This window comes from Chrysochloris asiatica, unplaced genomic scaffold (genome assembly GCF_000296735.1).
Source record: "Chrysochloris asiatica unplaced genomic scaffold, ChrAsi1.0 scaffold00132, whole genome shotgun sequence".
Classification (NCBI taxonomy): Eukaryota; Metazoa; Chordata; class Mammalia; order Afrosoricida; family Chrysochloridae; genus Chrysochloris; species Chrysochloris asiatica.
The window spans coordinates 7,526,507-7,541,933 of NW_006408650.1; the positions used below are offsets into that span (position 1 = coordinate 7,526,507).

The 15,427-nt window shown below is 45.8% G+C and overlaps 1 protein-coding gene across 1 annotated transcript in view; it reads left to right on the forward strand.

Moving 5' to 3' along the window:
- The first annotated feature begins 1,019 nt into the window (after window positions 1-1,019).
- Window positions 1,020-15,427, forward strand: part of HN1 (hematological and neurological expressed 1) — a 17,984-nt gene continuing 3,576 nt past the window's right edge. The window contains exons 1-4 of the mRNA XM_006869590.1: window positions 1,020-1,075; window positions 8,407-8,549; window positions 10,498-10,595; window positions 11,950-11,968. Coding sequence (XP_006869652.1) covers window positions 1,020-1,075; window positions 8,407-8,549; window positions 10,498-10,595; window positions 11,950-11,968 — 316 coding nt within the window. The remainder of the gene's footprint in view (window positions 1,076-8,406; window positions 8,550-10,497; window positions 10,596-11,949; window positions 11,969-15,427) is intronic.

Genomic DNA, 15,427 nt, shown 5'->3' on the forward strand with positions numbered 1-15,427 from the left:
TGCTGAGAATACACACTTGTATTCTCCTTCTGCCTGAAGCGAGGAATGTTCAGGCTTTATGGAAACGCTGAGACTGGGTAAGAGATCTGTGTGCAGGAAAAATTCATAATATGAGAAGGGGTTACCCAACTGCCTCCTCTGGTTTGGCCAATACCTAAACCGTCATTCTTGAGTCTTCCAAATGTGTCTGCATTTGTTTCAGGGATAGATTTACCCAGACAGGTGGGGGAATCATGACTTAAGGGGTCTAAACAGCTGCAGAGGCCAGGGCCTTGTCTAGCAAGTTCCCTGCCGCCCGCCTGCCTGCCATTCATCAGCTTTAGAACAGGCTCTCAAATTGGAACGACTGTCATTTTGGTCCAGTGCACGCATCAGTCATTACAGCTAAATGGTAACTTTAAAATGTAAGGAATTTCTAGTCGCTTTAAAAGGACTCAGGAACATCTTGACATGCTTTCTGTAACTGACTCATAATACTGCGGCTTTGGGATTGTCAGATTTCCAATCTATCCATCGCACTAAGAGTAAGGCAAAGAAGTGAATGGTAAAAGCCACAACACTGTCCTTGACTTGCTGCTTCCAACTCCCCCGGAGCGAGCTTCTGCTCTCTCAGGTAACTTTTTTTAGGTGACAGCGAGTACAACTTGCACAGCGCGTGGGGCATGTTCATCCTTGGTCCAATCATCAGCTAGATTTTGAAGTGGGGGAGGGGGAGAACTTCCCTGTCTAGGAAGAGGGCGGGCTGAGGCTGAGCAGTGGCCGAGTGGAACCTCTCGTGACGCTACACCGTAGTTGACACTTGAGAGAACCAATAGAAAGCAAGAGAACTATTTGAATTGCCCAATGCTGGCGGGACGAGGGCGGGGCCCCATAGGGTGTATAAGTAGGACGGCCGGGCGGCTGGCGGTGGCGGAGGCTCCTGCAGCGGTCGCCGGCTGTGGGTTGTAGAGCTGCTCTGCCCCTCTCGGCCCGACCCTCTCAGCGTCTCCTCGTACCGGCCCAACACACTTCTCGGCACCATGACCACCACAACCACCTTCAAGGGCGTCGACCCCAACAGCAGGAACAGCTCTCGGTGAGGCGACGGGGCCACGCCCGAGCCGAGCCGCGCCGCTTGAGGGGCTGGGAGGGTTGCTGCCCGGTGGAGCTGCGCGGGGCCCGGGCAGCCAGTCGTTGGTGGTAACGTGCCCGGCGCGCCGCGCTCCCGCCCGGTGGGCGGCGGGCACTCGGCGGCCAGCACCGTCTTTGTGTTGCTTGGCAAGCTGGTTGCGCCAGCCCCGCCCCGGTCCCCGATTCTCCCTATTCATTCCTACCCGGGACCCATCGCCCCATTCCCACCGCCGCGGCTTCAGGGTGGGTGCTCGTGCTCAGGAGCGTGCCGAGCACTTCCCCGCCTCTGCAGAGGCTGGCCCGACCCGGGCGGTGGTCCAACTCTCCCCAGCCCACCCGGGTGCTCGGGAGCCTCCGGAGCGCCTTGGCCAGGCTCCATTGTCCCACCCCCGGGCCACGCGCTCCTCCGACCGGGGACATGTGGCTGACAACGCGCAGGGGCGCGGCGATCGAGCCCCTTCGGATCCAGAGAGGCCGGCGGGTGCCCACCCGCGCCGCTCCCCCACCCCGTCCCTCGCCTGCCCGGCAGGTGGCATTTAAGATCGGGCGGGGCTGGTCACCGCGACCCCCTGTCCCCTCCCACTCGTCTTGGACCCAACCCGCCCGGCCCTCTTCCAAGTGCCTCCCCTCGTGTAACAAAGGAAAGACCCCCGCTCTAGCCCCCTAGCCGCTCATCCCCAGGTCGAGGGGCTTTTCTGCGCTCAAACCTTTGGACCTAAGGTTCTGCAGCCCACCTTTTTCGTTTACCGGGTTGACGTTTGCTACGAGTCCCTCCCAGGCCGCGGTTCCCGGGCGGGAGGAGGTTTCCTGTTCTTGGGCGGGGCCGGAGACGTCCATTGTCTCTTCCGTAGAGTCTCCACCTGGGAAGTCTGGGCCCTGATTGCCTCTCTCCCCACTGTATTTTAGGGAGAGGGGCCCTGGACACAGGGTTCAGATCGGAACCCTTGCCCCAGCCCTTGTCTGAGTTGTGAGTAGGTTCTTGGTTGTATGGAAGGTGTCCACATTGTCCCTGCTGTTGGCCTTCTGCTCTTTGAAGTGGGTTATAGGCATATCTGGGATTCTGCTCAAGGCTTCAAGGCACATTAGAGTCCACTTTTTTTTCTAGACACTATTGGCCACTGCTGACGACCTGGGGGCTGATGTGGCTAGCCTTGGAGTCCTGGGCAAGTGGCACAAAGGGAGCCATTTTGTGGGGCGTAAGAAAAACACATTGAAAAGAGCAGTATCTCACAGAGGTTGGAGAACTTGGGAACAAAAAGAAACCTCCACGGAGGAGTGTGAGGATAAAGCATGTCCTTTTCAACTCCTTTCTTAACATTTTGCAATTTTAGAACTAGGTGGATAAGATTTAAACAAAACACAAAGAACTAGATTAGTGGGTCCTGGGAAGATGAGGAACTTAAGTAGTAAAGATCTAACAAGAGTATCAGGCCTTGCCTCTTCTGTTGTCATCCTTCCAACGAGAGACTTTTCTGCAGAGGATATGGGGACACATTGAATCATGGCTTGTCATTTTGTGCTGTGAGGTCAACTTTCTGCTGGGTAGACACCAGCTGTTGGAAGGAGGACATGTAATCTGGGATTGTAACAGCCTTTGGGGTTGAGTTCATGTTAGTGCTAGTTACATCAAGAATGTCAGCAACCAGGTCATAGTCTGCCTCAGTTTTCTTGCCATTGCCATGTGCATTTGAAATGACTTCTGGTTCTGCAGGATGAATGTTTTCGTTTGCCTTTTGTTATCATTTGTCTCCAACAGTGTGATCTGGGGACCGGCATTTGTTTCCCACCCTTTTCTTCTAGAATCTCTCCAGCTTCTCCTCAACTTCCTTTCTCCAGTTATTCTGCTGGCTCCAGAAGCATTTTATAAATTTGAGCTGGGAGGGAATGAGTTGCAAAAATCACATGGGAACTTTGGGTTTTTTTCAAGAGCGACGGAAGATCAAAATGGTTTTTTTTTTTTGATTGAGATCCAGAATACAGGGGCACATTTTGGTTAAGTCTGAAGTATGTGATTTTGATTTTGTTATGATCTGTGTTGTTCAGAAAGACTAGCAGGATCTTTAAAAATAAGATTGAAATCATTTCTGTCTGAGGATCCAAATCCTTTGTTTGGGGATGTCTCGTCCTTACAAATGGTTTCTACAACACTGACGTCATTGTATATAGGTAGTACCTGCTGTTCCAAGATAGATGTAGACCTTAAAAAGTTGCCCTGGTCAGAGCTCTGAGTTGCTTTTCAACTGGTATTTGGGTTTTAATTTAGTATCTTTTCTTTTTCTTTTTTTTAAAGGCCAAACACATTTTACAGCCATTAGGGCTCTGAACAATTTCAGCTGATTAAAAGCATGGAGTTTTTACTATGAACAATAAAGAAAGTAATTCTGATCTTCAGGGAGTGAAACAAATTAAATATGATGACAGCGTTTCAAGTATCTTTGCTAATTTTGGGGTGTAACTGTTTAATACAAAAACAGGAAAACAACTCATCAACCTAGTTGCTTCAGGCTTTGACCAAGAAAACCTTTTAAAAATTTAATAACATACCTGCAACTGTGATTTCTGCCACCCTAAAATTATTATCTTTATAAAATGTATACCTGACCACATTTGTCTTAATTAGTGTAATGAATTTGGTTTAAGTGGATATTTGATATTTGCAATCTTAATAAACTAGTGGCTGAGGATGTAAGTGTTGTACATGTTATAAAGCAATCCAATAGCCTCCCTCCTAGGGGAAATAGAACATTTTTCTTGGAAATTGAAAATTGAATTTTACTATGGACAGACACAGGAGTCCTGGTGTGGTGCTGTAGGATAAGCGCGCGACTGCAACGTTGGTTTGAACCACAAGGTCGGCAGTTCAAACCTAACAGCCACGTCTCGGGAACCCTATACAGGGTTGCTGTGAGTCAGAACCCACTTGACAACACTTAATAATGTTGAGGATTTGAGGTGTGGCTCCGGCTCCATCAGTTGAATGTTGGTCATTGCCCTTGGAGCTGCTCAGGACCTGAATTCTCTCCTAGGAAAGGGCTGTGGATGTAGACAGCAGGGCTCCTTAAACTGTTTCCCATGGACTGAACCTAGCCTGTGCTTGCTTGTGTAGAACCCGTGAGCTCCAAGTGATTTTTACATTTATAAATGCTTGGAAAAACACATCAAAAGAATATTCCATGACCCATGAAAATGACATGAGGGTCAAATGTCATTGTCTATAAAATATAATTGTATTGGAGCACAGCATGCATATTCCTTTTCAGCTGCTCCTTTGGAAACACCCTATAACAGAGTCACTAGGAGTCGGAACCTACTCGACAGTACTTACTATCTGTCCCTTAGAGAGCGTTTCTGACCCCTGATGAAAGGTTGGCCAATTCCCTTTCAACTCTGGTCTACACTGAAGGCACCTCTTCCTGCAAGAGGCTGGGCGTGAGCGACAAGTCTTCAAGGTTGGGCTGAGTTTTGAAAAATCGCTGATAGAGCAGTGTTCTCAGGGAAGAGAAAATAAGTGAGGAAAGAGCCAGAAGTGGGACTCAACAAGACCTGTTCGTTCATTCAGCAGTGAAGAAAGTGGTCTGACCAGATGGGCCAAGAAGATGGAAGAAACTAGATCAGATAGGCAGCCATGCTGATAGGAAGGAGGTAAACTTAGTCAGATTTCCTTTGGTTCCTGCTTAGGTTTAATTGCCAGACAGCACTGGTCCAGGAAAGGGACTGTGAACAGGATCGGGAAGTGTGAATCTTGGATCCCTAGGGTACGTAGAATGTGAGACCTCCACCCAGGCAGCTGGGTTTCTATCTGGAGATCCAGTGTGGAGCCACACATGAAGTGTTCTATAATGGAAAGTAGGAAAAAGTTAAGTGCTGTTGAGTCAGTTCCAACCCATAGCGACCCTGTGTAGGGTTTCCAAGGAGCAGCTGGTGAGCTTGAACCACAAACCTTGCAGTTTAAAGGGCTTTGCAGTCTGGCGCATTAACCCACAGCGCCACACCAGGAAAAAAAGTAGGTATGGTCAAAAGAAAAGAAACTGTCAAGAAGGCTAAAATCCAGAAGCTGTCTTTAGAATATACAAGATTAATTGTACTATAAAAACTATGAAGTATAAAAAAGACATTAAAAATCCCCTCTGTGAGAGCCCGCTGGTAAATGTCTTGTTATAATTTGCATACTAGCCGGCTCCAGTTACTGAGCTAAGTACAGTATATATGGTTTCATCTTTGGGATAGTTTTATGAAGCAGGTACCATCATCTCCATTTTACAGAAGAAAAAGCTGAGGCTTAGGGAGGTTAAGGAGTCATGGTGTGGCACTGGAGGATAAGCACTGGACTACTAACTGCAAGGTCAGCGGTTCACACCCACCAGTCTCTCCTAAGAAACACTATCCAGCCTTCTATGAGTCAGAACTGACTTGAGGGCACTTACACAACAGGAAGGTCACCCAGCTAGTACGTGGATTTCTATGCATATAGTGTTATAACAGAGGTTGTTGTGTTCCAACTCATAGGGTTTGCGAGGCTGTAAATCTTTACATAGATGGTGGTGGTGGTTATGTATACCGTGGAGTTAGTTCTGACTCATAGTGACCCTATACAGGGTTTCTGAGGCTGTAAATCTTTACTGGAGCAGAAGGCCTCATCTTTCTCCCATGGAACAGCTGGTAGTTTCGAACTGCTGACCTTGCAGTTCGCAGACCAGTTTGTAACCACTACGCTACCAGAGCTCCTTCTTTACATAGATAGTTGGACTAAATAGCATTTTGGTTTTGATTCAGTATATTTTGGGCAACTTTTCACATCCATGAGTAAAGATACATCTCACCGTACTATATATAGCTTTTTATTCTATAAACGTACTTTGATAATCAGTCTCCAACTGATAGATATTGCGGGCATTTCCAGTATTTTCCAGATTAGCATCTTTATAAGGAATATCCCTGTGTATATTCAACTGCCTCCTTAGAAAAAATTTCCGGACATAGAAATAAATGCTGGTTCAGATAGAAGGCAAACCTAAACACTTAATTGATATACTATTAAGTGTTTATACCAACAAACAAATGCCTTTAGAAAGTTGGTATAAATTTATAATCATACACTTTCACTAATCCTGGGGACTGCTGGCAGTTTTTGTCATCTTGGCCAATCTAATCTAATAAGTAAAAAATGTTATCCCTTTATTTTAAATTGCACTTACTATAGTAAGGTTAAGTTTTTATAGACCACGTGTATAGACCATCCATATTTCTAAACTGCCTGCTTACTTTTAAGAGCTTTTTGTATATTAATGACATTATCCTTTGTCAAATGTTACTTGTAATCTGTCATGTTTTATCTGTCTCTGCATGGTTTCTGGCTTTCTCTTGTGCTCAGAAAGTCCTTTTCTCTAAGATTAGGATGATAGTCATACTTCCAGATTTTTTACATCGTTTTTAGATAGAAATATTGAGCCTAACTGGAGCACATTTTGATAAATGAAGTGAGGGGGGGGGGGAATCAGGGGGCTTCCAGAAGTCCCTGGAAAAATGTCATTATCTCATTCTATTTTTCCAGACACTTTGATGCCCCCTCTGTTTGCTCGTGTAATTATAATGGTAGCAGCTGGCCTAACAATCTCCCTACTGTTGTAAGACTCCAGGGGCTAGTCCCTTTGAGAAAGGACTCCTGATCTTGACAAGTCTCCCATTATCCTGAAAGTTAACTGATTCTCTAGTAAGCGTTATAAAGGACATTTCAACAGTGTTTAGCAGGCATGATATAGTGGACTCACATAGAACATTAAAAAATGCACATTCTTTTCAAGCACACATAGAACATTTACAAAATTGGTCACCTGTTGGGCCACATTCATGTCAGACAGACTCATTGTAATTAAAAGCTAGCAATCAATAATTAGAAAGGGACTCTGTTTGGAAATGTACAAGTACACTTGTAAAGTAACATATGGGAACCCTGGTGGCATTGTGGGCTGTTGACCGCAAGGTTGGCGGTCTCTCCATGGTAGAAAGACGAGGCTGTCTGCTCCTGTCAGATTTACAGTTTCAGAAACCTATGAGTCAGAGTGGACTTGATGGCAGTGGCTTTGGGTTTCGTTTTTGGGAAGCAACGGATGGGTCAGAGAAGGAAGTGTAATGGAAATGAGAAAATAGAATAGAAACAATTTGGAAAATGCTGACATCAAAACTGGGGAATGCTTGTAACGTTCAGCCTTCAATACAATCCGCGGCATTTACAAATAAACGTCTTTATTTTAAAAAACTTGGATGAAAATGGACACTTTTCTAGAAAAGTGTTTCTTAGACTGATTTAAGAATAGGAAACCACACTACTTCTATAACCAACAAAGGAGTTGACTTAGTGGTTTGACCATCTTTCTCCAAAACAATCTCCTTTTTCTTTGTTTTCAGTAGTGGTGATGAAGCGTTCCCAGGGAAGGAACCAATCGGTCAGCGTGTGTTGAAGCAGCTATAGATGGAGTCAGAGGATTTCCCTGTTAACATTCCCCTGTGGCTGGTCACTCATGTGGATTAGTGAGAAGAGTGAGGTGCAAGTGTGTAAACAGGGCTTATCGGTGATATCCAGAGAGAAGAGACTTTATTATTCTTCCTTAGACTCCTAAATTAGTCTAGGTAACTTTTACTTGTGTCTTCAGCTCCTTTTGACTGAGCTGAAAATAAAAGTAGAAATGATTTTTAAATGAATCAATAACAAGCCACGCTTCTAACCTTCTCTGCAAACAAGCCCCACTCTGTCCAGTCTCATAAGAGAGGGTCCACTAGGTCTTTATGGAGCTCTGGTAGCGTAGTGGTTACGAATTGGGCTGCGAACCTCAAGGTCAGCAGTTCGAAACTACCAGGGGTTCCGCGGGAGAAAGATGAGGCTTTCTGCTCCCGTAAAGATTTATAGCCTCAGAAACCCTGTACAGGGTGGCTATGAGTCGGAACTGACTCCATGGCACATAACAACAATAACAGTTAGGTCTTTGGCATTTTCTGAAAATACTAGCCTACCCAGGCTGGGACTCACAGTGACTTTTAGGCTGTTGGTGCTGCCTTGTGTGATGGTCTCACCCCAAATGTAAAGTGTTTGGCATGTTAACATCCAGCATTGGCTTTCTACTGTGGTGGAGTTAACGCCTTTGTTCTCCATTAGTCATTTATATGTGATGTATGTGTGTGTCTGTGTATAAAGGGTGGCAGGATGCTTGGACAAGGGCAACGGAAGGAAGTGTTTGAAAATATTTGCATCAAGAACTGTTTGGCTGATCATCTGAGATGGACGTTTGCTGTTATTTCTAGGGTTTTGCGGCCTCCGGGTGGTGGCTCCAATTTCTCATTAGGCTTTGATGAACCAGCAGAACAACCTGTGAGGAGGAACAAAATGGCCTCCGACATCTTTGGGACATCTGAAGAAAATCCCCCTTCTTGGACCAAGTCTACAGGTAATGGTTTGTAGCTGTACTCAATCACCATTCAAGGAGCTGGACCCATCTTAAACAACCTCGCTGGCTTCTTGCTAGCTTAGTGCAACACATGTGACCCCGACCTTCCTCCCACCACCCTCTACTCAAGCCAGGTTCCAGAATGCATTGCAGTCACCACACAGAACTCTATAGACACCATACTCATAGTTAATGGGGTTGATGAAGGAAGTGACCAGGTTTCAGTGCAGGATCAGAAATGCTCAGGGAACCATTGTTCCTGTCAGAACAGCCTCTCCTCAGCTGTGCCCACAGGCAGGCCTCTTTCTGCCTGGCCAATGTGCCAAAGCTTTTTTAGGATTACTGATAAAAATGCCCACAGGACACTCCAGTAAGCCTCAGCCTGAAGGTATTTGGCTCTAACTCCATGGGTCAGCAAACCTAGCTCTTCTGGTTTTTGGAGGCAGCCCACTCGGCAAACAAGCCTTCTGCCCAGAGTCACTCAACTTTATTTGTTTCCTGGGCTGGAAGCCCACTGCTCGCTCTCATGCTCTGGTTCTTCGTTTTGCTGCTGCTCATCTGGTGTCACAGTTTTCTAACCCTGGGTCAGGGCGGTTCAATGTGCAGGGCTCTCTGAGTCCAAAGGACATGCTCCTCTCCTGGCTCTTCCTCGTCAATGATACTGAGCTTCCCTCTCCTGTTTCTGAGATGGCTCATTTAATACCCATGTTAAGAATTCCAAGTTTTTACAATCACAGTGGGCTATTAACAGTCATTCACAACTGAACCATCATATCATCCTATCAGTATCTTCTGCTGCCTTATCTTACTCAGACCCATCAGGAAAATGTTGTTTGGTGGAAGTTTACAAAGAATGTGGCTCGAAGAGACAAATTCACTATGGCACACTTAGCTCTCTGGTAGCGTAGTGGTTACAAGTTGAGCTGCCAACCTCAAGATCAGCAGTTTGAAACCATTCCGTAAAGATTTACAGCCTCAGAAACCTTACGCAGATTTGCTATGAGTCAGAACCGACTTCACGGCATACCACCACCACCACACTTAGTGGTAATGAAATAGCAGTTCAATTTTATCCTCAGAGGGAAAGACTGAGAGTGTGTGATGGATTAGACCTATGGTTCAACTCAGATTTGGTTAGCTCCTGTGTAGAATTCTTTCTAGGTCCGTGGGTGGCACAAAGGGTTTGTGGTCCACTATTAACCTAATGGGAGTCCTGGTGTGACACTGTCTGTAGGGTAAGCGCTGGACTGCTAACCGCTCACTATGAATCAGAACCAACTGTATGGCACTCAACAGCAGTATGTACCAGAAGTAGCCTAAAGGTTGGCAGTTTGAACTCACCCAGCAGTATTGAAGAAGGCCGGCCTGGGGATCTGTTTCTGCCAAGAAAACTGGGTGGCAGGGGGTTTGATTTTGATATATGGGATAGAACATTTTTAATAGAAATCGACTGACGTTTATTGAAATCTCGTAAGTTCCATTCAGTTGATTCTGACTCATAGTGACCCTGTAGAGGGTTTCCAAGGTGCAGCCAATGGGTTTGAACTACCCACCTTGTTTGCAGTTCCGTGCTAATCCCTATAGCACCACACCTGATTAACATTTCAGTTGTTATTGGTGTTGTGTTGCCATCAGCCGGTTCTGGTTCTGACCCATAGTGATCCTGTAGAGGGTTTCTGAGAAGCTGCTGGTGAGCCTGAAACACCGACCTTCCAGTTCAAACTGACTTTGCAGTCTAGCACATTAACCCATAGCGCCACGGCAGAACTCCAACATCTCAGAGTCAGAAATGTTACCTAGACATCACTTTGAAGAAATAGGCTTAACCTCCTTAATTCTGTCAGTTCCTAATATGAGACCTATGTATAATGTTAATTACTAAAGTGTTATCTGTTTTTGCTTTTTTTTCCCCAATTATATTTCCCATAAAGTATATTTTGGTTTTCAGGTGCCAAGTCTAGTGGAGGTAGGGAAGATTCTGAGTCACCTTTGCCCCAGACAAGGAACTCTTCTGAAGTAAACTCTGGAGACTTTTTAGATCTGAAGGTCAGTACCACATAACATGAGGAAAAAGAAAGACTTCACATGAATACATTTCAGAAACGAAATGTTCCTGTTTTGCTGAGAGTTTCAATCCTGTCACCGGAATTCCATGTAGAGGCTGATGGGAAATTGACAAAGACAGTTCTATGTGACACTTCCTTCCGGTGTGGTTACATGTTGTTGTTGTGAAGTGCCATGCGTAAGGGTTTCCAAGGAGTGGCTGGTGGGTTTGAACCGCCAGCCTGAGGTCAGCACTCCAGTGCTTATCCTGCAGTACCCCACCAGGTAGCATTTCTGAGTTCAGGACTATCTCCCGGGTTCCGAGGAGCTGCCCTAGCAGGCTGCCGCCCTGACTTGGCATTGCCCAGAAGCCCCAGGGTAGCGTCCTGACTTGGCACCACAGAGCTCGAGGCAGCAACATTCTCAGTGGGGGACAGAGGATGGAAAGGGGACTTAGGGACTGCTACGGCTCCTGTAACAAGGAGCTCTGGTAGTATAGTGGTTACGAATCAGGTTGCGAACCGCAAGGTCAGTAGTTTGAAACTACCAGCTGCTCCGCGGGAGAAAGATGAGGCTTTCTACTCCCGTAAAGATTTGCAACCTCGGAGACCCTGTACAGGGTCGCTATGAGTCGGAACCGACTCCACGGCACATACCAACAACAACCGGCTTCTGTAACAGCTCCGTGAGGAGAAGGGAGAGAGACATATGGTCTGGATCTATCAGTCTCCCATTCCGATAGAAGGAAGACCCTCTGAAGTGCTCATTGGTAGGTGCCGAGGTGTTCCAGTGTGTCAGTGGCACTGGGGCCATTGACCATGGAGAGTTTTTATATAGGATTGTCCCAAGTTGAATAAAGGTTACTTTTATAAAGGTGACCTGATCCCCTCCCTGCCTTTGGTCGTATCTAAATGAAATTCCAGTCCCCCAAACTGTTACCCTAAGAGCATCTGTAAACCTTAAACCCAAATTAGCCCTTGAAATCTTTTTAAAACCAAACCCAACAGTAGTTTGGCATAAGTAGTAAAGAATGTCTGCTTTGAGCCTTGGGGTCTTTCAAGATCTGTGTCTCTGGGATCAGAGAGGGCACAGATTAGATAGGTTTATGGTTAACAAGGGAGGAACTGTTCAGAAAGAAGAACAGTTGAGCATGTTATCAGTGCTCCTAACTTGTCTGTGTGCAGCAGGAAGTGGTGTGCGCTTTTGCTGTGTCTGTGCTCGACAACAACAAAGAAATGCACTAAAGTCTGTATTTAAAAAATAGAATCCTAGATTTGGTTTCAAGTCGAGTTTTGCTGCTTTATATGGGGACTGCAGAGTTAAAATCTAAAGTAAACTTTTAAATGTTCTTTTCTAGGGAGAAGGTGATATTCACGGTGAGTACTTCAGAAGACTGAGTTTCTGGCTCTGTCAGTGGTTCCAGAACAAGCCTGCACTTTGATGGGAATCATGTGATGCCTGCTGTTGCCCTGAATGCTAGCGTAGCCTGCGTGGCGAGGGGAGGAGGCGCAGAGTCAGGAAGTGGGTAACTGTGGCCACGTTTCATCTCCATCAGCCCAGAGATTGTGCTTGAAACACACTTGAGAAGGGAGGGAGGTGGGGGACTGTATCCAAGCTCTTTTCATGCACAGTTCAAGACAACAGTCGAGGGAGGATCATCTTAAATTACGCGTACATCTATCTAGTTGTTAGGGTTAATGAGCACTTTTTAGTGAAGCGGTTCTGGCATATTGAGCTCAGCTCATAACATTTCATGTACAGCGTGTTTTCATGCTGAGATGCTTATTCAGCAAGACACGGGTTACCTGGGGACCTTGTAAATGATGAGGGCCAATGTAAGCTGTCAGAGAGCATCCATGTTCCCAGTTCTATGATGGGAATGAGCTGTAATCATTTAATTATTTGCGTCTTTGAAGTATTTACAAGTGCCGGGGAGTTACTGGTAAGTACAATGAGCTGGTTACGGTGTGGGCAGTAACAATTAGGACAAGCGCAGCGTCAGAAGACCCTCAGCTTCTTCCAGAAGGCAGGCACAGCAGCTTCCTTATTACCTACGCTGAGCCTCTGAGTCTTTTATTGTTATTTTCTAGATCGTGGCTAGAGAGCTGGCTATGGAAGGGAACTGTAGATATATTTAATTTGATATCAGGCAGGCTTGCCAGCAGCAAGTCAACCACCGAAAGATCTTTTTAAAAATCATTCAGACTCGCTTTTTCAGCAGAGTCCTGGTGTGGCATCATAGGACTGCTAACCGTGAGGTCAAAGGTTCGAACCCACCAGACAGTCCTCAGAAACCCTATACAGGGTTGCTGTTAGTCGGGCACTTTCTGGGATTGGGGATGCAAAGGTGGATAAGACATTGCCTTGGAGGACTCCACTTAACCCTACCCGCCTCCCAGCTCTCCGGAAAAGTCTACGCACCATGCACCTGACTCCCAGAGCCCAGCCACCCGGGCATGCCTGAACCAATCTTCACCATGAGCCATGTGCCTCTACTTCCCTCTTGTGTGTTTCTTGATGAAGGGCAGAAGGCGGAAAGGAAAGACTTCCAACCCTTTGTGAGCCCTGCCTGGGCTCTTCCCCAAGAGGACAAGTCTTTCCCTCAACTACAGATTGATTACTGTTTGTGTCCAATTTGTTCCACTTAAAAAGACTGATCTTGAGGTAAAATCTCGTGGGCTTTTTGTATTCTGAAATACGTGCAGGGCCGAACCCGAGTTAACAAGAACCAGCTGCCCAATCTTCACTCATTAATTGTGGCCAGTGGACATACTTGGAACTTGGGAACCCTGGAGATAGTATGCGGTGGTGCCTGCCCGATGGCTGCTGAAAAAGCCCGATGGCTACTTAGGTAGAAAGACATGAGGTCTCGTGGACTCCATGTAGGCTCCGTTCAGATTCGACACTTGGGGCTCTTCATGAGTTGAGCTCCTTTGGTGGGGGGATTCTGTCAACACCAGCAATGAACTAAACTCTCTTTTCATTAGTGTCTGGCATGAGCCCATGCAATATAAAGGTGCCCCCAAAAAAGGGACAAGAAAAGTGCACGCAGCTAATTGTAGTGAATGGTACCGCTGGGGATGAATTGGGAGGCAGTTACTGCTTATCCATAATGTTCTAATTTAAATACCAGTAAGTGGATGGCTAGAACAGACATCTTGTTATTTTCTTACATTTTTGTTGTTGTTAAATGCCACTGAGTTGGTTCCGACTCAGCAACCCCATGTAGGGTTTCTTAGGAGTGGGAGTGGCTGGTAAGTTTTGAACCACTAACCTTGGGGTTCAAACCACCCATGTGGTCCAGTGCTTACCCTACCTACAGTGTCACACCAGGACTCCGCGTGTACCACAGATTTAGGCTTTAGGATTTACAACACATTTTGGGGTGGGGGGGATACAAACTGTATTTAAGGAAATCACTGTGTCTGTGGGTAGGAAGGCCAAGGCTGTGGGTGGTGTGACGTAATCACTTCTTTATTTCAAATTGGTTGGCTGAAGAAATGGAAGGATTCAAGAGCTGTTAACTTGAGGAACCTGCATTTATAGGGCTTGTACCAGTGACGCCTGCGTACATACAGTCAGAGTTGGGTGCTCGCCAGGCACCTGGGATTCTAAGTCCAGTTTGTATCTGGATTTCCTAATGGGTGGGAGGACGAACTCTCTGAGGTGTGGCGTTTCCTTACAGTAAATATCAGCAAAATCACTTTTCTCATGTTGTACTGTTAAGTTTGTTTCTTTTTTAGCTTCTTGAGGTCTAATTTACACATCATAATTTTTTTTCAGCATTTACTTACATATTACTCATGTTATTCAGAACCATCCAAGTTCATGTTCATCTCTTTGTGTGTGGTAAATATTTATGTAACAGATTGTTTGCCTTTCAACATTTTTATGTGTGCATTCTATTCTAGTGTATTCTAGTCCTAAAAGCTCCACAAGACAGGTTTAGTTAATTCTTGAGACTGTGACAAAGACTATTTTGTTGTTAAACAACGGCCAAAAAGTCTAAGCCATGGTAGTTGAGTCAGTTTCAACTCTTAGTGATGTCGTCGTACACAGTAGAACGGCCCCATGGGGTTTCCAAGGCTGAGAGTGTTTTCACAGCAGACCGCCACGTCTTTCTCCCACAGACCACCAACCTTTTGGTCAGCAGCCATGTGCTTAACCACTGCACCACCAGGGCTCCTCATTTTATTGTTACTGTACGAAATAAATATTGCACCTCCCCCAAATGAGCCACTCATGAATACCCTGAGAAAGTTAAGAAAAACTAGTAATCATTGTCTGAATAATTTCTTCCCACCTGCTTCTTCTAAGATCAGAAATACATTCTCTTACAGTTTGGGAGGATGGAAGTCTGCCCTCAGGGCCAGGCTCTAGACTTGGGGAAGGCTTTGCTCAAGGAAAATCCTTACCACAGTTTCTCTGGCATTTTTCTAGTCCTTCCTTGGAGGTCTCTTTGTCCATCTTTGTTTTTCCCATTTGTCCTTGTTTCTCTCTGCGTAATAATCTGCTCTTTTTAAATCTCACAGGTGGGAGGTGTGACTCGCCGGCCCTCTGTGCTCTGAGATAAGTACTGGAGTGCTGACCCTGAGGCCAGGTTCAAACTCAGTAGCTATTCCTTAGAAGCCCTGTACATGGTCCCTACTCAGTGATACATAACAATAAACACAAGTCCTCTTCACTTTCAGCAAGCAAGGTTGTATCATCTGCATATCGCAAGTTGTTAATCTAATCCTGATGCCACGTTTTTCTTCATAAAACCCAGCTTCTCGTATTATTTGCTCAGCATACAGGTTGAATAAGTATGGTGAAAGAATACAACCCTGTCTCAC